Source organism: Calonectris borealis, chromosome 2 (assembly GCF_964195595.1).
Source record: "Calonectris borealis chromosome 2, bCalBor7.hap1.2, whole genome shotgun sequence".
Taxonomy (NCBI): domain Eukaryota; kingdom Metazoa; phylum Chordata; class Aves; order Procellariiformes; family Procellariidae; genus Calonectris; species Calonectris borealis.
Window position 1 is genome coordinate 99,587,977 of NC_134313.1, and position 22,730 is coordinate 99,610,706.

The window sequence follows — 22,730 nt, forward strand, 5'->3', positions numbered from 1 at the left end:
ACAGATGGGTGACGTTTTATCAGCATTACAAACATTTCAAATGTTAGATAATTTTTTTTTTAACAATACAGCTCAGATCAAGGACTTGAAAAAATACTATGGGAAGGGTGAAGAGAAGGTAAAACCTTATTGATATAAACTCTTCCACCTAAAAATATGTATCATATTCTGGACAAAAGATTTCAATCATGTGAACCATGGGTGCAAACACTTTAAAAAAAATGAAATGCATAAAGTATGGACATGGTAAAAAAACCCAAACATTTTGCTTATAAATTCTATGTATAAGTTCATGTTAACAACTAGAAAGTACAATTTTCTGTGAATGTATGAACGGAATGTGATCATCATATTTTAAGTAATTTTAATATGTTCCTTCTTACAGTAGGAAAAATAATGCATGACAAAGGCAGATCATATTTTGAGTCAAATGAACAGTAACTTTTCCAACACTAAAATGAAAAAGTATATGTATTTTTAATATGCATTTAGGTGAGACAAAAATGTAACTGAGAGAGATGCAGCTATTTTTATCACTTTTTCAGAGCCAGTTAAAAAGTGTATGCTATTGTTAATAGAAAAATAGAAACATTATGTGTTATGAATTTATTTTTGCCTCATTCACTTAGAAAAAGTTGCCACCTCTTTTGCTACTTCCCAGAATGATCAGTCAATTTATTAGGGTAAAAACATTCATTACTTTTAAACAACAGATCAGTTCAGAGGTATATGTCCTGTCAGAGGTTTACATCCTTATAAAAACTATAGCAACACCATTATTTACTTTTTATTCAGGAGAAAAAGTAGCTGCCTTCATGCTGAGCTATTCAGTTTCTTTTTTTTCTTTTGCAGTGGAGCTTTCAATTTTTGCTTCTCTGGAGTTATTTTTCTCTTTTGTTTTGCTGTTTTATCACTTTCATCCATCCAATAAACTTTTTTTTTCCTGACTATTGATGATTTTTCATCTTCATTTGCTGAAAAAAGCAAGACAAAATTCACACTGATATTTATGTACAGTCTTTGAAGTCTAAAATGGCACAGAGACTTATTTGTATCTCATTTTTAAAAAGGGGTTATACATGATTTTTTATTTACAGTGGAATGTGCCATTTATGCTAGTTTTGCCTGTGATACGAAAATATCTAAAGATCAAGTATGTAAATACATTACAATACAGGAAAACAACAGCCAAAAAAAAAAAAAAAGCCAGATTTCCTAAGTTTGCCCAACTACATTGGCCTCAGACCTAATTGCTGTTTATAGGTTAAACCACGACATAGGAAAATAAGATATGCAGTTCTATCAAATTGTTTATTCTTTTCTTATCTGTCTCAAAAAGCTTCACAGCGGCTTCCTCAGTACGTTATTTCAGTAAAGAGAAACAAAACTTTCACAAAATAGAAGTGAAAAGAGGCTTATGTCCTCCAACATACATGCATGCTTGAGACACTATCAGATTCATAAGGATATCTATATCCCTTGCCAGCATCATATCCCCAATTCTTCAAGATACCAAAACTTTTTCCAATGCATATAGTAAAAACCTCCCACTTACTATATTCTATTTCACAGTCAAATTAACAACCAAAAATACACACAGTTCTATTACCTTGAGATGATGTTGCAGCTTTATCGGAATTTTCTTTCGTTTCTGAAGCTCGGTCAAGCCATACTGCAAGACATGTCAGCCTAGCTTTGCTATTGACTTCACACAGTAAAGACGGCACATCTTTAATCTGAAGATAATATAGAAAAAGATTAATTAAACATTATGTTATATCTGTTTAAATTTACTGAAGTATTTGAAGTGAGAAAGTATCTTACTGCCCACCTTCCACTTAATTTCTGGTGCCTAACAATGTTTAGAACTAGAGGCTGTATACCAGTTAATGGTCACATTGTTACAGTCCTGTTCCTGATACCATTCCTCAGTAGTGGTTTTACAAAAAATCCCAATGGCTTTAAGAATGTATCTTGATAAGCAAGATCAGTGGGTTTCAGGCACATGGGTGTAAGTTTAATGCGAGGAATAACTAGATGAATCATAGACCCACAAAAAAAAATTAATGCTTTCAGAAGTTTCTCCAGGGTAATAGTGCAGCTAAAATAATTTGAATTAAGTTAGTGCATCAGATTCCTTTTCTCCCTCGCAAAGGCTGCTGATTAGAAGTAATCTCTTCAGAGTGTGTTTCAAAATGCTTAACTGCAATTGTATCAGTCAGCTCTGGGAATACTTGAGCACATATCCCATTACAGATATCAGGGGATAAAGTGTCACAAACACATGTGCAGCATAACAGCATCAATCCATCAGAAACTACTTGTATTAGGATATTCTACCTCGCAGAGCTGGACAGAGCAGCCCACACAGTTATACACAGTTTTACAAAATTTTGTCTGCACAGGAAACAAAATCACACATTTGGTCAAAATAAAGACAATGTTACAGAGAAAGATAAAGAGTTCCCTGCTCACTGTATCAATTATGTACAAGAGGAACAGAAATCTGAGGTGAAGGGAGAAGAGGGATATTCACTACTCCACTTAGAAGTATAAAAATAATCAGAGGGGGTGAAATTAAAAACGGGCAAATTCAGATGAGATATATAAAGTGTATAAATGTTGAGAGATAATTATTTGAACTATTCAAGATACTTATAGTGGGATAGAGTAGATCCTTTATTACTAGGCATTAAATTTAAAAAAACTAATTCTGATTTTAAAAGACAAACCTCAGAACAAACAAGAAACATGGGAAATTTTAAAGATAAGACATGATTCCTCATGGAACTGTGCTACTCGGAACTGTTTGAAAATACAGGAAATAAAAGTACCCAGTATATTAATGTGTTTGAATTTTTCGAAAGGACTTTTTCCCCCTACATGAACAACCACCCCCCCCAACCAAACCAGAGAGTTTGTGTTTTTAAAAGAGCAGCAACAGCCATCAACATTACAAAAATTCACAGCAGTCCTTAGAACATATACAACTGATTAGATAGTCACAAGTCTGACCAGGTAGGTCTGTAGGGAAGCTTGACTTCACATAAAGAGGAGATGAGATCTCCATAATATCATCAGATTTTACAGTTTGTTTAAAAAAATTACAAAGATACAAGGATACACAAGTGCATAAAAATATGAGCATAGACATATACATCTCTACTGCACATAACATGGAGGAAGATCAAGACATCCAGATTTCAAGTAAAATTTCCTCAGTGACTTTGTAACAGACTGCCTGCAATTTTGGTTGTCTGATGTTTTTCCATAAATGTAACAAGCAGCTTAATAGACCAACCTTATTAAGATCCAGATTCCACATTTTAATGTAACCGTCACTGGATGCAGTAACAATAACATGTTGTCCTCCTCTTTCAAAACTATAGATATCTTTTATTCTGTGGAGAAAATGTAATACTTTGTTACTTTATAGCATGGCAGTTCACTTCAGAACAGTAGGCTTACAGAAATTAAAGGTGAATAGGCAACAGTCTAAAAATCAGTTTGAACAAAAAACCCACAAATGACAGGCAGGAACTTGCAACGGTAATCTGTTTTGAGTGCTGTCATTTACAGTAGGAACACTTGCCTTTGCTAGGGTTGTTAGGATTCAATTCAGAACACTTTAATATTTTTAAGCACACACTATTCACCACATCAGTGACATTTTAGCTAATGCTTTTGTGTTTTGATGAATTAAAAGCAGTATTTGGACAAATATTTGGTATTCAACAACAACAGAGAATATGTGATTACCCTCCTATTGTCTGGACTGAGTACAACTGGTTTGTTTTATTTAAGCATTCTAAAGACTCAGATTCTGTAAAGGCTAGTTAAGCATTCTGTAGATAGTCTTGCAGGAAAATACTGGTACCCAATTTCAGAAATGCAAAGACCACACACAGAGAAGTGTGTACCTCTGTGTGTGTGTGTGTGTTCTAAATTTAGAACTGTAATATTTCTAATTCTATACCCTATTGTTTTTGTAACTTGCATGGACAGCACAGTACTTGTGCTCATACTAAAAGCAAACAAGTCTGTCCCAAATTTGGAATTTAGCACATAAATAAATTAACTTTCTATACTAAAACAAAACCAATAGTAAAATACGCTGAACGTTACAAGTCATTGAACTTTACTGGGTACTCAGCATTGCCATAAATATTTAAATAGTAAATATAGAATACCTGTTTTCATGAGCTTTAAATTCACACAGGCATTTTTGAGAGTCACAGCTGTAGAACCTTATAATTTCATCATCTCCAGCTATGGCAAGGATAGAATCCTTGGAATGGGAAAAAAGAAACGCAAGTGTAATTAACTTCATGTGTTTCAAACCAGTTAATTTCCCAGCACCTTTCTTTTTTGTACTTACTGTAATAAATCTAAGTGAAGAAATTCTCTTCTCTGTTGTGATAGTGCCAGTGATTGAAGCTGTGTCAAGTCTGTAGATATCCACTTTATTCGTTATCACGGTCACATACCTCTCTCCATCAGGGGACCATTTAATTATGTGGGCATCTGCACATATTGATACATTTGTATACATATGTACACAGGTTTTTTGCACTCTATATTGCATGAGAATCTAAAAGTAAGAATCTTTAGAAGCTGCTAGACACTGTTTTGTACCTAAACTTGAGAAAAATTAACGAAAAACTCAAATAACCTAGAATAAACAAGTAAAACTATGCTCTTAAATGTTTATTTCTGATTATCAGAAGTGCACAAAGAAAAACAGAACAAAACACATCAAATCTCAAGGAAAAAAAAAATTACATTAGTGTCACTATGTTTTCCTTTTGGTAAATGATTACTATTAAGGACATAAGCTTACATATGCTTGCCTGCATGTTTTAAAAAAACATTGTGAAAATTGCTTGCAATTAACTGACTTGTTCATTAATTCAGTCTACTTTTCTTTACGCAAAAAATAAAACTATCTAATTCCACTTTTTTAGTGGATTTAGACTGATAAACTCACTTTGCTTCAGGTTTTTGATAAAGGCTGACCGTCCTTCTACAAGATTCCAAGTTCTGAAAGACAACAATAGATAACGTGCACTCCGGTTAAAAACAGCACAGTGAAACTGAAGTCCTATCTGCTGACACCAGGCATCCAAAGGAAGCTTTTAAGCATCTCTATGCATTTTACTGCCTTCTTAATGCAAGAGAAAATTATGACTTCATATATCGCTTGCACACTATAAGGTTGAATTTGTGATATTTATTTTATAAACCATCGTTTGCAATGCAGAGCCCAAAAGGAGTCCAATACCCATTTGTGCTCTTAAAATAGCATGTTATGTACTTAAAACACATATATACAGCAACATGTACACACTCCAAGTGAAAAATTACTTTTCTCACACTAAACAAAACCTGACAGCTTTCAGAAGTTTAAATAAATTGTGTTTCAAAATGTAAATGTATTTATACGTCTACAAGCGATTATAAAGAGTCAGAGCACAATAAGAAGCTAGGAACAGCAAGGACTATGTTCAAAAGACTTCAAAATATTGCTGGTACCTAGAACTTAAAAAGACAAATCTTTCAACCATTTAATGTCCAAATATGTTTTATTAGTGTTACACAGTCTATTCCCAACATGGAATTGTGGTTTATAAGAAGTTACTAAAACTTACTGAATTATGATTCTCAGCATTCCTTCTTCAGTTTCAACTCACCTTAATGTTTTATCTGTTCCTACTGACAAAGCTAATTTCCCAGAAGGATGAATAGAAAGAGATGTCACATGCCCCCTGATAAAAACAAAACAACGTATTAGGCACATATATTATTTACAAGGAAAATAAACATGAAAACGTACGTCAATATGCAGATTTAAGAAACTCACTTATGTGCCTTAATGGATTTCAGGCATTCCCATCTCTTTGTGTTCCAGATACAAATTAGTCCATCTTCAGCTCCACTCAGTAGATGTGCAGTACCATAGAACTCCAAACAAGTTATTGTGCCTAGAAATACAAACCAGAGCTATTAACAATGTTGTACATAATGAACAGTTACCACACAGAGAAATGTATGAATTAACGGAGAAGCTTCTAGCATCAAAACATGCCAGCTACTACCCTACCCTTGGGAAAATCTGAATTATTTCCTAAGTATTTCTTCACAAAACCCCCAAACTTTCTTGTTATATTCAATCACTGATGTGCTCTATCAGCAACCCCCTACAGCCATACATGTCTGAACTCCATCTGGTCCGTTCCCTGATACAGCAGTACTCAACCACTGTGGCTCAGGTGACACAGAGCTTCTACCAGTGATAAGGAATTCTCCTACGTCAAAGCCCCGCTCTGGACACACAGTTGCACATGCTGCTTCCCATAAGCACCAGATTTATCATACATGAGTTGAACGCAGGTACCACATTCAGTCTAGCTCCACGTATGTCTTGGTTATCAGGAGAAAAAGGACAATCAGCATTGAGCTACAAATGACCCAAACACATTTATTTGGACAGCCATTAACTGATGTATTTCATGGCTGTAATTCAGGAGGCACGTAAAGTGGGAAATATACCAGGTTAACTCTTCTGACAGTAGCAGCCTGCTCTCACACACAAACTCTCCCTTTTCTGTGGCTCATGTATGTCTGTGACAGGACAAGAGCACTGGGAAAGATGGTTGTTGGGAGTAGACATGGTCTAGATAAACTATCCTGGTAGAAAAAAAATGGCTCACGAGCCACAAGAAGGTATGTGGGCCATACCTTCTTAAACAGTTAAAACTAAAAATAATTGGAAGCATCAGCTATATTTGTGGGCTAATACCCAAAATTATTTTGGATTTTTATGCTCAAAAGCTTACCTTGCTTGTATCATCAGACCATCACGGCGGCAACACCATCACTATTAAAGACTTGTTAAAAAAAATTCAATTTTCTTCTTCTGGCAAAAGCCAGTTTTTCAGCTATAAGTTTCTACCATTAATGCTTTTTGCAAAGAAAAGCTCCCTTACCATTGTGCTGCAGCAATGCCCCATGTTCTATCTTCTTTTTCATGTCATAGATTTGGATTGTCTCATCTCTGCTCCCAGTGACCACATATCTGTTATTCACTGCTACCGCTGACAATGAGGCAGAGTGGGCATGATGTGTAAAATCAGGGACAACCGTCCAGGACTGTAAATGAAATACAAAATAAACAGGTCTTTCTGAAGCTTACCATGGCGAGCTTCAACTTCATTATCCTATAAGTTTTCTTTTTCTTTTTTTTTTTTTAAAAGCAAAATCTGAAAAAGTGTATGTGTAAAATGCACAGTAATTATACTTAGCTATGAGTATAATGGGATCTTAGTGAGTTAATCTGCTGTTAGGAGATTAGTCCGAACGATTTAAGTGTGCAAACTGCCTCTTGTAATCAGTGTTGGGCTTAGATGAAGCTGTATGTGAAAAAGTATCTGCAGAGAGATACATCCCATGGACAACGGAGGCAGATTCTCCCTTTTTCCACCATTGCAGGCTGGAGACACGCCTTCCACCTGGCACCAGCCCCCTGAGACAATGTGGCATCCATCCCCTGCGCAGCTGTTTATTCTCAGCTCTGCGCTGAAAGGCTGAGGGGAACGAGCTCGCACCACAGCCCCCTGCACCCACGCGGCCGGCCGCTTCCCGGAGCTCGAAGGATCCGTAGCTCCCGGTAGCCCTTAGCGCCTCCTGGGCCGGGCAGCGGCGTGTCCGTGGGCCGCTCCCACACCCCGCGCCAGCAGTGAGGGGCCGAGCCTGCGGCTGCGGGAGGCTGCCCCGCCCACGCGGCGCTTTAAAAGCCCACCCGGCGCCCGGCCCCGCGGCCGCGGAGAGGCGAGTCGGTGAGTAGCGGGGTGCGCTCTCGCTCTACTTTTCCCTCGGGGGGCGGGAAGCTGGCCGGCCGTTAAGGCGCAGCTAACGGCCGTCGCGCGCGCGCGTTCTCTCCCTGCCCCCCTCCCCCCGTTACCTCGGCGGGCTGCGCGGCGAACCCGAAGAGGACCTGCTCGTAGCAACCCGCTACCAGCTCCATCCGCTCCGCCACGCACGGCGCCAGATCGGGGCCCTGCCGCCCTCGGCTGCGGTTCGTCCTCCGCGCTGCCTGCGACCGCTCTGGAGCACGCCGCGCCGGGCTGGGCCCGCGGTTGGCGGCCGGCAGCGTTCCCTCGCGGGAGAGCCCGGGGCCTCCGCCAGCGGCCGGAGAGGGAGAAGAGCCGGGGAGCGGTGAAGGCGCGGGCTCCGCGGGTCAGGCTCCGCGCGGGGCAGCCTGCGCGGGAGGTCCTCGCGGGGCGGAAGCGGGGCTCGCGCTGCTGCTTATGGCGACGCGGAGGATGAGAGACGTTAGTGCCGGGATCGGGGCGGCGGGGGGAGCGCCGTGACCGAGGCCGGGGGCCGCCAGCGGGGAAGGGGGCGCGAACTGATCTACTGCGCAACGGGGGGGGGAAGGTGGGGCGGCCGCCGCCGCCTCCTCCTCCTCCCTTCCCATGGGGCCTCAGAGCCGCTGCTTCACGGGCGGCTGGGCCGCGGGCGTGAGGGGCGGGGAGGCCAGGCCAGGCCCGGCGGCCGTTGGGTCGAAGCGCCCCCACGCCCGGTGAACCAGCTCCCCCCCGCCCCGGGCGGTGCCGGAGGAGCGCCGCGGCCGCCTTCAGGGCCCCGCGGGCTTTTTTTATTTCGTCAGTTTGTTTTTTTGGTGTTTTTTTTTTTTCTTTTTTCCTTATCGCGTAGCACAATAAACGGGAAACGCGGCCTCGGCGCCAGTGTGGCCGCTGCGGAGGGCCGCGGCCGGGCGGGGCGCACTTCTTGCCGGGCGCCGTGGCTCTTCCCGTCGTGCCCGGTGGCTTATAAAAATGCGTCACGGTACGGTGCGCCTGGGGCCTGGGCTCGTTGGGCGGCTCGGTTGGGGTCACCGCGCCGGCCTGAGGCGCTCTGGCAGATTCCCCCAACCCGCCGCCCTGACCCAGCTCCCCATGTGAGCCGAATGAATGCTTGTCTTCCGAGCTCGGGTGAGCAGTGTTCGCACAGGCGACTTTATTCGTAAATAGCTTCATCCACCTTTTTTGCCAGTACAAACATGATAATAAAAATGTGGAATAAATGGGCTGGTAAAATGCGTGTGTAATCCAGTTAAGGAGATGTTAGAATTCTGGAGGTTAAAGCTGCCCCGCAGCTTAAACGATAAGCTAGCTGTGACTGTAGCTACAGCTAAGGCAAATGTAAAAATTCTGATGCTAATATGTGCTGTTTTAACTGCTTTTTAAATATATTTGTTTTCTAGTGAAAAGATCAAGAGGCGGCAGTCAAGATCAGACGGGGAAAGAGTACAAAAACGCAGTTTTGCATGAAAGTCTATGATAACTGTGATCGAGAAACGATTGCATCACTTGCCTTCTGATAGTCTTTTGCAATAAAACGGCTTTGTAGTGCGTGCCATTTTCTGTTAAATCCGCAAGAATAAAGAGCGGTAAGTTAGGAAAAAAAGCATTACGCAGCTGTGAATGCAATAACTAGTATTTCAGTCTTCAGAGCGTGGAGTAATTTATGGTTCCTTTTAATAAAAGTAATGCTTGTATTAGAGGAACATCTCTATATGGATATTTCTATTAATAATGATCTTCTTTAACAGTAGAAAATTGCTGCTGATAATTCCTTATAATGAGCACAGTTAGGTTTAGTAAGAGGACATATGCTAACCTTGCTGGTATATGCCTGTATTTAAGGGCTTGTTTGTACTTGACTATTTTCTTGGCTTCAGAATGGGTGTGGGGATAAAGTGCATAGTTATCCTGACTAACACCATGCATGGATGCTCTAATTATGGTATATGGCTATGCTCTGTCAGGTTAGCTTAATCCATTTTCAGAAGTAGTGCTCTGAACTGTTCCCCTGTGTGGGCAAGCCTTTAAGTCATTACCAACACTCTGTATTTGTTTTATTAAGTGAATGTGGATTTGACCAGCCAGTATGTAAAACATTACATAAATTCTTGCACGAAAATGGGAAAAACTTCAGCAGTCAAGTATCTGCATAGAAGGAGCAACACTGGATGTAAAAAATCAGCAGTGGTGAATGAACAGCTGTGTGTGCAAGTAGATGCAAAATACTTTGCAAATTAAGTTGTTTTCTGCACTGATTCATATTGGTTGGATGACTAGGGGGAAAAAAGCTTAAAGAAGGGATATTGGAATCAAGAAAGAGGTATATACCTTTTCAGGAAATGTATCAACTGGTTTAGTGATGGCAGTAAAAGGCCATTTGTGGTTGCTAACTTGCTGGTAGTCAGTGAAATGTGTATATGGAAGAGGCAAAAGAGAGAAGACATACATAAGAAAAGGTGCAGAGAAAGATCACATTTACCTGTACTGTGCCCTCCTCTCTCTTTTATTTCTCTTGTTCTTTCGCATATAGGAAGTACCACTGCTTGTTTTCAGCTGTATAATTTGTGGTACAAGTAAATCAACACTTAATTTGGCTAAAAGGGGGAAAAAATGAGGGGTTGTATGAAATGTACTGAAGCCTCTATCTTTGTTGCCTTGTTTTTAACTATTTTAGAACATGGATCTTCTTAAATTACTATATTATTATGTGTAGGTATTTCAGAAATAAGGGTAAGGTATAGGTGACTCAAAAGCTGTCTGTAATTTTCTAGTGCTTTGAAGAGTGGGAAAACTTTGTGGACTCTTACAATTTAAGAAAGTGAAGATTATGACTTCTAACCATAATCCCATCAGCTGTATATCTTTATCTGCACTGCTTTAGCAGTGACAAGTCAGAACTTAAATTTCTAAGTTCTGAATTAATAGCATTAAAAATGTAAGGCGTTAATTACTTTGAAAGTAATTAATCTCAAGTTTAAGATTCTTTATCTTCTTGTTCCTCCCCCACATCTTTTTCAGCTGAAGGAGTGCAATAAACTGAACCTGTGCAGCCGTATTCTCCGAGAAAGGCAGAAGAGAGTTTGAACCATGGCAAGCCAGGTAAGATCATTTGGTCAGAAATTCAGGCTTGCAGTGCCTAAATGGATTCCAGAACCATACTCAGAATTCCTAGTAAATGTAAAGCTGAAATAGCTAGCTTGCTCTGAGTTGGGTGTTCTTTTAGTCCTGTGACTTCTTCTGGTAATTTGGTAATTGGTGGCTGTCCTCTGGACACTTAATCATATCAACTAAAGCAGGTTGGGGGCATAACATTAAGCTTTACAGTTTGGATTATTTGAGCATGAGTTCTTCTGAAGGACCTTGCGTATAACACTCTCTATATAAGATACATGTAGAGGTGTTCTAGAGGAAGAACACTAAAGCCTGCGTAAGTAAAAAAATGCTGCGAAACACCAGTCTTATTTTTGGAAATCCTCGTTCTTCAGAATCTTAAGTGAGGGAGGCAACCTGTCTTAACACAGCTGTTGTTTCCCTCCTCTTTTGTGTAGTTGCCCCATTTCCTTTTTAAACTGTGGTTTTTGGGTTTTTGGTTTTTCTTTCTTTTTTTTTTTCTCCAAGAGGCACTTTTTATGCCTCTTTCTTCCTGGCCTTGCGTCTGGGTTTGAGTTTTCCCTCAGCCAAGCTAGTGCCTGTTCCTGGTCTGCTTTCTCCTTACGTTCCATTAATCGGCCTCCTGTCATTGTTCCTGGCCTGGGAGAGTGACTCACAGCTGGGTAGTGAGGAGAGGTATCTCAGATAAGAGAAGAAGCATTCTTAGGTGAAGGGGATATAGGGACAGCTGAGATCCCTTCTAGGCAAGAGTGATGATTTCCCTGCCTCTTCATCACTCAGACTGTGCTGCTGCAGGTTTTTTTGAGTCCTGGAGCTCAAGTGGAACACAGTCCAATCCTGAAGCTAATTAACATTTAGGATTGGCCAACATCGAAGGGCTATCTGCTTTTTCCCTAATTCCAAGAGGAAGCTGTCAATCCTTTAGCCAGCTTGACAAGTCAGGGGAATATGGCTGTTCATACAATCCTTTGGCTCTGTTATTTTTGCCAGGCGTTTTCCCCAGAGGCTGCTTTCCCTCATGGGAGGCGGAGGGAGAAATGGGACCCCAGGCTTCTTTCAAGGGCAAGGTGAATATGGGGAAATCACCTGTGGTGATGGGGAGTGGGAGGGAGGAATGTAAATGAGGCTAAATATTATAAAGGTGATTTTTTTTCTCCCAACAGGACTTAATGGCGAAAAAAAGAGAATGTCTCCAGGCCTACAGTTGGTGGAGAACACCACAGAAGAAACGGAAGAAAAAGAACAAAATAAAACCAGGAAGAATAGAGTTTGTCCCTAGTAGTAGTTCAGCCAGGTAAAGACCTTTTGAAATGAGAAGCTCTGACCCCTTATCTGTTTACATTTATAGTGACAAGCGAATGCCATCACTTATTTTTAAAATCCTGAAATGGCACATCTGGTGCCTATACGCTAAGTATTGCTTATGGAAATGTATTGCCAATAGAATAATAAAGTTTTTTGTAGTACATCTCTCCCATAATCACTGAGAAGTGGTGGCAAAATAGTCATAGCTCTTTAGAATCATGGCTGTAACTTGAGTTAATAGTTTTTCTTGGGTATTTTTGTGCCTCCTTCTTCCCCCCATTCAGACAATAAATATTTATTTTTAAAACCAACTTCTAAAAGTTTTTTTTATAAAACGGGTCTCTGTTGAAATGCTTTTTTGTGTGAAAACAGTAGAATGGACTCAGAAAAACTGAGAACTTTATGCTGGAGTGATGGCATTGCAGTTCTGTATGTTACTCAGCAGAGTTTTGCAGTTAATACTCTCTTCAGATTTTATTTCACTTACTTGGCCAGTGATCACTACCTGCTTATATGTTAGGTACCTTAATACTGCAATCAACTACCTTAGTCTCAAACTTGACAGTTTTCTCTTTTATTTTTTTGAAGACCGGATTATTCGATATTTGTTGGGGAGCTTACTCCAGAAGTGGATGATTTCCAGCTCTATGACTATTTCCTAAAGAGGTACCCCTCATGTATTGACTGCAAAATAGCAACAGACCTGCTGGGATATTCCAGGTAATGCCTGTGAAAATGTGTAATGCTGCCAATATATTTGCTTCTATAAGTAATACATAAGAAATTGCGTTTGGAACTGTTTCTGCATTTTCTTCAGAGGCAGGAAGAGAGAGATTAGTCTCTAGCATTACTTTTTTTTTAACAGCATAGATCCTTGCGTTTCTAGAACTTTCTGGTTAGTTTAAGCAGTTAACATGATAAGCTTCAATTTAGCCATATGCATATCTGCTTGAAAGAAATTAGATGGTGGGAGAAGGGAGAGCCGTGCACTGAGATCTATGCTGCTGTGCTTACATACAGCAGCGTGTCCACTTAGTCATCTGCAGTACTGAAGACAAAATAACTTCCTTTTTACATGTGGGAGAAAAGCATAAGGCCTGGCAAATCTTAGGGGGGTTGGGAGACTGAATCTATGAATACTAGTAAATAAAGCCTAGCAGAAGTTATACTGGCCAGGCAGTGAGTCAAGCAGGGATGAGCGAGTTTGCTGTTCAGACAGTGCTGGCTGTAATAGACTAATTCAAGAAACTTAAGAGAAAGCAAGTATAAAAAGAATGTTAGTGCTGTACAGTGGTAGGAGTGGGTTAATACTGATAAATTAACTGCTGTAAATGCAGAAATATGGAATCTGATTACTTACACAGATAGCAATTAAAATGTATTGTTTTGCTGTGTCTCAGCAAGTTGTATCTTAATGCTATCAAAGAACAAGCTTTTTGCTTCTGGCCCAAGTTTTTAATTTGGTGAAAGCATCTTCTGTGCATGTGCACATGCCAGAGAGGTTGCTTAGGTAATGGAAGCTATAGTAGCTACTATCTTCTGGTTTTGTAGAAGACAGAAATTGAATTCATTAGCTTTGTAACTGTTATGCATACTAGAATTTGTTTTCTCCCTTTTGAAAATTGTAGAGGGTATGCCTTTGTCAGATTTGGTGAGCAAGGTGATCAGATGAGGGCACTGCAAGACTGCCAGAATGCACCAGGTCTGGGGGGAAAACGAATCCGGCTGAGCATAGGAATTTCTAAAAGGTAACAAATGAGTTGTGCATTGATACAGTAATTCTAAATAATCAGATTCTTGTGGCTCTGCCTTTGTAAAGTCTGTGGCCCTTGCTATAATGGCTGTACACATGATGCAGTCTACAAAACCAAAAATACAGAAGCATTATGTTTTGACTCCCTGGATTCATCAACCTCTTTCAGGATTGCTGGGGGAATCCAACTCTTTAAGTCTAGCCAGATTGTGTAACTTGGGCTTAGCTGCTGTTGTAACCAGCCTTAATTCTTACAGTAGCGAAGCTGAATGCATTCATAAACATTTTCCAGGTTTGGGCCTCAAGAAGGTAGAAGGGACAACAAGTGGTTTTGTATGCTAGGGAGCTTCTGTTCTCGACCTTTCCGTCTAGTTTAGGCGAGGTAGCACGTTGCTAGTTTTACAGGAGGCTGGCAGAGGAAGGAACTTGAGTGGAAAAATATGGAATATAGGGGGGAAGAAGCCAAAGGAGATGTTACTTTGGAAAAGTTTGTTTAGAGTACTAGTCCTTGCTTTTCAAGTGATTGGGGCAGCAGGGAATTTAAAGTTAATTGGTTTTGAGAGGGTTTTTTTACTCTGCCGGCTTAGTTCTCTCAGTCAGTTATTTAAGGCAATTCAAGTCTCTGAACAGTTAGAGAATTGATACCAAATTTGATAAAATTTGATCCAGGATACAGACAAAAATAGAACTTTATATAAAACAATTTCAGTATATTCATGAGGTTAGCTTGTATGTTCTGTTAAATAGTAAAAATAACAGCTTGTGTTTCTCTTTACCCTGGGTAATTCTGCAAATGTTGCCTCTTTGCTTTAGAATGGAAATGCTCTTACCCAAGAGAGCACTGTCCAGAATTGCTCTGACTACATTATTTTGAAAACAAGAAGAGGTCACAAAGAAACAGGTTTCCTCACTTCTGCTATCTAGAAGAATGTCAGCAGTATTTTCAGATTTTTCTTTCCTACAGAGATGTATGTAGGAGAGAAGTTGGAAGCAGAAGACTTTGAGACATTATGTAGTAATTTTGTTTACTAAAGTAGCAAGACAATAGAATACCTATTTATTAAAATGTATGTGTAGCTTTACAGTGATGAAACAAATGTAATGTAGGTATTAAAATACACATTGCTAATCTATATCTGTTTCTGGATGGCTGAGTACTATGCTCTCCTAGCATCAAAATATCCAGCCATCAGAGTAGTTTGTCACTAAGTCACTTATATTGGAAACTATTTCTGAGCTCCTTCAGTTTGCGTTTTTGACAAAAAGCCTGGATCTGACTTTTCTGTAATGAAACGGAGATGCAGAGGAATTGGACTCTGTAAATACAGGAGGTCTGCCTGTACGTAATCAGTGAAGAAATGTCTAAGCATAGAGGATTTTTTGGAATGTGCAGCTGGGTTATCTGAATGTTTTTCATGTAGTGTACCTCTGATTTAGTACAGACAACACTTGTGCATTGCTTCTTGTCATTAGTGTGAAGTTGTCCCTGAGAAAATCTGCTCAGGAGAGGGAAAGTAGTGCAAACTAATCAGCTGGCCCCTTGGTCTTAAGAACCAATGAGTTTTGTTGTTTTCCTGCTGCTTTGTCTTCATACTGGATAATGGCAGTGCTGACTTCACCTGACAGCTATACTTCAGTAACTGTTCATGGACTAAAAATTGAGCAGGTGGAGGTAGACATGGCAAACTGGCAGGCAGTGTCAGATGCTCCTCTGAAAGAGGTAATCTGACTTCACCCCCTTGTTTCTGAAAATAATAAGGTTTAGTATTAACCAAACTAAAATAGAAGGGCTAATTAAGACTGAATGCATCTTTAAAGCAGCTGTGCTTGATAAATGTCTCTGGTCTTAATAAATCAGTTTTTAGCAGACCACAAAGAGTTGTCAGCAGCTTGCTTATATAGATACTAAAAATACTCAAAATGAATACAGATAAGTGTCATGGTGTGAGTTAATCCATGAAAATAATTACTTTTGGTATTGTCGAAGGTGAGAGCATTTGCTTCTGTATAAACATGAGATCTTGTGCTGTGACTTAGACTGTTGCTTAGGCAACTGTTCAGAAAAGCTTCCTTTTAAACTTTGAAATGCGTAAGCTGGCAAATGATTTAACTTCAGTACTGGTTTACAGTTTATTGTTCTCAAACTCTAACTGTATATAACTTCTCATGTTTCAGACTGAAAGCAGAATTCCAGCGGTACCAGTCGTACAATTATAACGATTATTACCAAGATTATCAGAACTACTACTCACAGTGGGGTTATGATCCTTATGCTGACTACAACTACAGCTCCTATGCTCCTTATGATAGCATGCAAGCTGTTGGAGACTGCTCTTTAGGAGATGCTGTTATGGCTCCAGCTGTTTTTGAGGTAAAGATATTACACAATTGCTTTAATAAAAAAAGTTCACAAGTAATAAGTTGTATGAATTGTGTAAGTCAGAGCAAAAAAAGTCCTAAAACTGAAATCATGCTTTCTGCTTAGTGTGGAGGTTAGAATAGCAGGCTTCCTTCAGAGGTATCTTTGATTTAAGTGCTTAAGTAGTGCATCTATAGAATTAGAGATTTATACATCACTATTAGTTCATGTATGCCAAATAACAGTTCTGACAGCATAATTGTGTAGGCTTCCTCTCTTCCTGTTTTTTCTGATGTACTTTGTTAAAGCAAATTAAAAGTTTCTTGTAAGATGGTTTTATCTTAGATCAGCCAATTTGTCAATTACAACTTCCAGAAGTCCCTTCCAACCTGAACTATACCATGGCTTTCTTTTTTTAAAAAAAAAAACAAAAAAACAAAACACCACACACAACCAAAACAAAACACCCCACAAAATACACCAAACCCCACACTCCAAAAGAAAACCAAAAAAAAAAAAAAAACCAAAACCAAAAACCCCAAACAAAAAAAAACCAATGCTCCCCAACAAACACCCCACCTATTGTAGTTGTGGGAGGAGGGAATGGTTTGGGAGTACAAAATTATTTTGGATTTGTGATGCTTTCTGAAACGGATTATAATTAAACTTAGGAGACTTTCTTGTCTCTTTTTTTTTTCTAGGAAGCTTCAGCTATGACTGAAATCAACGATGACCTAATAACTGAAGGTAATGATGATTCTATCACTGCAAACTTGAATTTAGCCATACTTGTGCCCTTAAGCAATACAAGCCAATGACTATTGGATGAAGAATGTCTTGGAAATTCAGCTGATGTAGTGGGATCCTCTAGGGGTTATAAGTGAGATGAGGGTAGGATTTTAAAGCTGATAGTGTACACCGTGTCAAGTAGAATGGGATATTGTCAACAATAGTTCACAGTGGGTTTCTTGTAACTTTGCCTTCATTCTCCTTCCAAAATGGTCTAATACGGAATTTGTCCTACCTCTGTATCGATTCTGCTAAGCATATTCTATGTTAAATTCATTAATAGGCAAAAGCTTTATTTTCCAAACCCTGAGGTAAAAGCTTAATGTTGCGGGTCCTAAAAGGAGGATTCAAATTGCACTTAAAGATTTGGTACAAAACTTAATTGTTTGGCCTAGAAGACTTGCAGACAGTTCCTCACATAGAGACATCTTGTGTTGGTATTCAGAAACTTTATCCTGTGTAACACATATTGTAGTAGAAATGAATTGGATTTTGGGAGAGTTTCATGGTTAATTATCCTTAAATCTGCTCTTTTTCTTGAAATACCAATATAGTCCTAGCATTCAAATACACAGATTCCAAAAGAAGCTGGACTTGTCAGGTTTGTTAAAATTCTAGGTGAATAAACATCCTACTACATTTACTATTAAGTCTATTAAATTATTAAATTTAGCTAAAACATGTTTTATTATGCTTAGTGCGGGTTTTTGTGTACATGCCTCCCAAGATCTGACACTTGTACTTACCAGGCTTTTATTTTCAGATCCACAGCTTTACTTGGACGTTGATGAAATGAACAGACAATTTATGGAGACAAGTGAAGAACTCTATGATTCCCTCATGAATTGTCACTGGCAACCTCTGGATACGGTCACTTCTGACATCCCCCCTGCTATTTAAGTGTCTTATATAGCATGACCGTTATGACCAAGGTGCTAAAATTACATTTCTCCTACATTACTCTAGATCATAAGTTTTAAAGCACAATGATAGGTTGGGTTTTTTTGCTATGCTTTTGACAGTTTCTGTAATCTTTTTTTTTTTTTGTTCATCACTCTACCCTTGGAGCATCTTGAAATCATGTAAATATTCTAGAAATGTAAAGAGTTCAATGGGGTCTAAAGATAGACTTGCCTGTGTAAATAAAATTTTGTTTCTGCAAACCTGCCAGCAAGGGATTTTACTTACATATGTGAAGCACATTCTCTTCTGGCTTGTGGAACTTAGCTGGAGGCAGTAGGGGTATTTCACCCTGTCTTTGGTACAGGCATCAGGATGCTAGCAAAAAGTAGCTCTCGCATATTTCCAAGTTACCTAGGCAACCTTTTAGAAGCTCTTAACGTGCTTGCTTAGATTATATGTGTATTTGGGAGGCACTCCCAGGGTTTGCAATGGGAACACTTGGGCCCACTCCTTCTCCTGCAGTCTGCTGGTGCGAACTGTACTACTGTTGATCTGCTAGGTCAGTTAGAAGTGCTTTATCAATACAGTATTTTAAGCATACAGAAGGGCAAACTTTCAGCTGCCATAGCTGCAAACATTCCAAAGACTGAGGATGATCCCTACTGACAATTTTATTCTTGCCCTTCTTATTGTTAGTCTTCTCAACTGACACTTTACAGAAGAGAAACTGGTGTAACATAATACATATTCTTAAACCTAAAAATCCTTGGAGAAAATAACTTTCTGGTTTAAAGGAGGAAAAATAACCTCTCAGGAACAAAAAACTATTCTAGTAACAACTCTTCAACTAAGTTGCACCCTATCTTAAACATCTCTGTAATTTGTTCATTCTTCATGCTCAGGTGTTTTATAGTGATGAGTTTATAAAACTTTGGTAGGATGACAGTTTTTGGTATTCAAGTCAAAGATTAGGGGAGATAGCAATGAGGAAAGTTCTGCTTCAAGCTAGCAACTTCTGAGTGGCTTCCTCTAAACTGTTCTCATCTTGAAGGGTATAAAGTATTTTCCAGTTGTAGGGACTACTTAAGCCCATGTGTATGCAAAAGTATTTACTACTTAATGTACACAATGATAAAATAAATTAGGCTGGAAACAGAAGAATACTCTTCCAACAAAAAAGGTAGCAGAAATTATTATAGCTAATAGCTGTGGAAGCTACTAAAGCTGGTCAGCACACTGCCATGTGTGGTTTGGGGGCAATCTAAACCATAATTGCTATGATGGCAGATAGGCATAAAGTTCTCTGGATTTTTTTTGTGACTAATTTTGTGATGTAATTAAAGTGGTGGTCATAACCTATATGGTGTTCTTAAATTTAAAACAAATACTGATTGCAGACCGACGACTTGGCGCTGGCAAGTCATTTTTAGCTGCTGTCCAGAATCTCTGTCTTCTTTTCACAGTTTAATTTCAGCTAGGAATATTTTCGAAGTCCTGCCCATGAAATGCAGATGCTCTAAAACAGAAGGGGCTTTTGGAGTGCTACAGGAAGTTCGTTCTTCCTGGATTTTGTGCAAATGTACCTGTAGGAAGAGAGAGAAAGCAAAAAACCTCATCTAGGCAGGGGGAGTAGCATCACAGTTTTAGCAACTGTTTCCCTGCTTTGGGGAGAGCTAGTTGCAAGGTAGCTGGGGGCATGGATTTCTTGGGTGAACGTTTCCCTTGTGTGAACTGGTGAGTCTTTAGAGGGTGATGGTAGGGAGATTATTAACGAGAATGTGACAGAAAGCGGAATAAGTGAATCAAAAAGAATCTGGGTGTGAAAGGGGGGGCTTGTGCGCATGTGTAGAATTGTTTCAGGGGACTGCAGTAGGGAGGAAACTCAAGATAGTAGATGCAGGCCTCTTGAGTTTGGATGGGAGTGTTAAAGCTTCAAAACCATACAGGATTTGATGCCACTTCAGTTGCAGTGGATAGCTGTGATGCTTGAGCTTGGTAGTATAAACTGGTCTGCTGAGCAAAGAATTTTGTATCTAGCCAGTACTATCACCATGAGCAGCAAGACAGCTTCCAGATCTGTGCCTGGGTTATATCCTGCTTTGAAGTGGCTTGCATAGCTTCACCTAACACTGTACTTAAGTTGCAGCAAGTAATTTGTGGAAACCTTTTATTATGTTACCAGTTAAAAGTGTGATGCTAAGGATATATGTTGGCTCAGCAAAAATACTATGGAGTATCTGTGTTGATTTTTGGCAGTTGGGAGATTGATGTATATGTGAACTGTGTAGTGAGGGGCCCACATAGCTATGTGATTTCACTTAGTCTGACACTGTATTACCACAGTCCATAAACCTCGAAAAAGTCACAGTCTGTAGCCACCCCGTTTATGCAGATTTTACCTGTTAACAAGGTCTCTACACTCTGCATTAGACACTGTTTTCAGACATGCATGCCCCTTCTATTCTGGGCTGTAAACTACCTGTATAGTAAAAGTACTGTTTATGTAATGCAGTGGAAGAGGTTGTTTGGGCCATTAGCTCTCTAAACCTGAGAAATGTTGGGGGTGTATTTTCTTCCAGTGCAGATAGAAGAAAAATGAGGTGAGGAAGAGAGTGTGTTGGTTGCAGCCCATGTGACACTCTTCTAAAATAGCTCACTGACCTCTTTTTCTGTCTCCGGAGCCTTACTAGCCTATTCCTCTTTCCAGTCAGGATTGCATACATGGGATCAAGATGGTGCGTGCAGTGCGCGTTCTTTGCTGTAAAGGCATACTGAATGCAAAATTTCTTCCTGTATTGATGTATTACCCATGAACCCCAAATACAGGAGAAAGTGAGTGCAGGAGAAAGAACTGCTAGAATGCATTGCTGAGGCTTTTTACTGAGTAAACTTAACAGCTGTTCTACAACTACCAGCCTGCATTAGCTAGCTCACATAAAGACCTGAACACATCATACAGGTGCCTGCCATCAGTTCTACAAAGATCTGATTGCAGTGGGAGCATTTTTTTTTTTTAAAAAAAAAAAAGGTCTTAGAAGCAACTTTTTCAACACCATAATATTTCACTTCTTCCAGTTGTGTTTTGTCTCTCTTTTACCCAGCTGAAATGTAGTTGTGTTTTTTTTAAGCTTGATGAAGGGTTTTTTGCAAGAATATCTAGTATTGGTTTTATAAACTCTTCATTGCACCTAGCTGCAATAGTGCCTTTACTCAAACCCCACTAATTTCTTCAAGAGTAGTAGTGTTTTTGTTTTCTGTCTCTTCTCTGAACAGAAAGGTTTTAGTATGATGGTTTGAGGAGCTACTAATCCTGCAGTCAGTGGACAGGGAGAAAAAAACAGACCAGAAAGGGTAAAGAGTACTTAAGAGGGTACAAAAAGGTTAAATGGTACTTAAGCCGTGAATGTTTCTTTTTGCAGGGATGCTCTTGGACCAACAGCTTCTTTCTAGCGCTACCTCAAAGTAACTTGCAGATATAACTCACAGGGAAGATTGATCAAATGGTGATGATCCCTATCATTCTGCTGGAGATACATATATTTGCCTTTTGTTTTGTCTCATTTTTAATAACATTTATTTAACTTCAGTGACTCATGTCAATAGACGTTGTTTGACTACATCGACAAGTATTTCTGAGTCATGAGTGTCATTAAAGGCATGTCACCATATGGAAATTGTTCTAAATAAGTAAAATGGAAGTAAAATAAGTAAATAAAGCCGCACTTGAATTTACAGAGCAAATGTAGTGTAGCTGCCTTTGACACATATGTGGAAGAGAAAATTGTGTTTACAGGTTACCTTAATATACTTAGCGTGCATCAAAAAGAGGGAATCTTGTTTTAAATTTGCCCAGCTCTTATGTGTCCAGTGCAGGAGTGATTTTAGTCAGTTCCCCACGCAGGTACCATTTTAGAAGTTACAGCATTATTACTGATGAATGTCTGTTAGCAAAAGGGCACAGTTTGTATCCCTTTGTAAATCTTGCTCTTCCTATAGTGGAAATACATCATGCTACCCTTCCTTCCTTCCCCTCCCCTAAGTTGGAATTTAGCATGATCATTGTTTCCTGGAAAAAGTTACAAATCCAGACTAAAATACTACTTTTGTTGTATTTTGATGATTATATTGATGTAGATCTTTTTCGACAAGCATATTGTGGAAATAGAGCCTGATCCTAAACTTGGTCCACAGATGTGACACACCAGTAGTTTACAAGAGATGAGGTAGTTCTTGCAGGTGACTTCTAAACCTATGTGTTCCACCTCCCGGAAGGGGTTATTACTGTAAGTTGTCCCACTGCATGTAAAACTATTTATGGTGGTAGGGTAGGAGAGGAAGAAACTCTGGAATTCTGAAGATGCAGTACATGAGGGGAAACATCTGGAAAGCAATTCCACTCTGCTGGGCTTTCAGAAATGGTTCTCTCCTTTAGATAACCATGAAAGCAGGACTAAAATTGAGAAGGAGCAAGTCATGTAGGAGAGCTGGGAAGATACGAAGGAAGTTAAAAAAAGCCAGTATGAAACAAGAAGCAAAGACCAAAGACTTGGCAGCACAAACTCCCTTGTAATATTCTTCTAAAAGCAGTTCCTTCTCTGCTGTTGCCCCTCGTTTGTGTTTCTTCAGGCCTTCAGAACTGCCCTTA

The 22,730-nt window shown here is 39.6% G+C and overlaps 2 protein-coding genes across 18 annotated transcripts in view; one reads left to right on the forward strand and one right to left on the reverse strand.

Annotated features, from left to right (window-relative positions):
* Nucleotides 1–8,080, reverse strand: part of PAK1IP1 (PAK1 interacting protein 1) — a 9,428-nt gene extending 1,348 nt beyond the window's left edge. Inside the window, exons 1-10 of one of the 3 annotated variants that reach the window (XM_075142718.1) lie at nucleotides 7,961–8,080; nucleotides 6,987–7,149; nucleotides 5,861–5,981; nucleotides 5,691–5,765; nucleotides 4,988–5,040; nucleotides 4,379–4,524; nucleotides 4,191–4,288; nucleotides 3,302–3,401; nucleotides 1,610–1,736; nucleotides 195–974 (exon numbers count right to left, since the gene is read on the reverse strand). In XM_075142718.1, coding sequence (XP_074998819.1) covers nucleotides 814–974; nucleotides 1,610–1,736; nucleotides 3,302–3,401; nucleotides 4,191–4,288; nucleotides 4,379–4,524; nucleotides 4,988–5,040; nucleotides 5,691–5,765; nucleotides 5,861–5,981; nucleotides 6,987–7,149; nucleotides 7,961–8,023 — 1,107 coding nt within the window. In that variant the 5' untranslated portion in view covers nucleotides 8,024–8,080 and the 3' untranslated portion in view covers nucleotides 195–813. Of the gene's footprint in view, nucleotides 1–194; nucleotides 975–1,609; nucleotides 1,737–3,301; nucleotides 3,402–4,190; nucleotides 4,525–4,987; nucleotides 5,041–5,690; nucleotides 5,766–5,860; nucleotides 5,982–6,986; nucleotides 7,150–7,960 lie in introns of those variants that run through there. The other 2 variants (XM_075142717.1, XM_075142716.1) reach the window with 2 other exon arrangements.
* The window catches only part of LOC142079116 (tRNA selenocysteine 1-associated protein 1-like), a 24,816-nt gene extending 2,990 nt beyond the window's left edge, over nucleotides 1–21,826 (forward strand). For 2 of the 15 annotated variants that reach the window (XM_075142720.1, XM_075142721.1), the window contains exons 2-11: nucleotides 7,489–7,835; nucleotides 9,266–9,451; nucleotides 10,884–10,964; nucleotides 11,967–12,043; nucleotides 12,140–12,270; nucleotides 12,870–13,001; nucleotides 13,910–14,029; nucleotides 16,210–16,405; nucleotides 17,095–17,140; nucleotides 17,946–21,092. In XM_075142720.1, coding sequence (XP_074998821.1) covers nucleotides 12,014–12,043; nucleotides 12,140–12,270; nucleotides 12,870–13,001; nucleotides 13,910–14,029; nucleotides 16,210–16,405; nucleotides 17,095–17,140; nucleotides 17,946–18,082 — 792 coding nt within the window. In that variant the 5' untranslated portion in view covers nucleotides 7,489–7,835; nucleotides 9,266–9,451; nucleotides 10,884–10,964; nucleotides 11,967–12,013 and the 3' untranslated portion in view covers nucleotides 18,083–21,092. Of the gene's footprint in view, nucleotides 1–7,488; nucleotides 7,836–8,150; nucleotides 8,331–8,472; nucleotides 8,994–9,265; nucleotides 9,452–10,883; nucleotides 10,965–11,966; nucleotides 12,044–12,117; nucleotides 12,271–12,869; nucleotides 13,002–13,909; nucleotides 14,030–16,209; nucleotides 16,406–17,094; nucleotides 17,141–17,945; nucleotides 21,093–21,504 lie in introns of those variants that run through there. The other 13 variants (XM_075142722.1, XM_075142728.1, XM_075142725.1 and 10 more) reach the window with 13 other exon arrangements.
* Nucleotides 21,827–22,730: the final 904 nt, after the last annotated feature.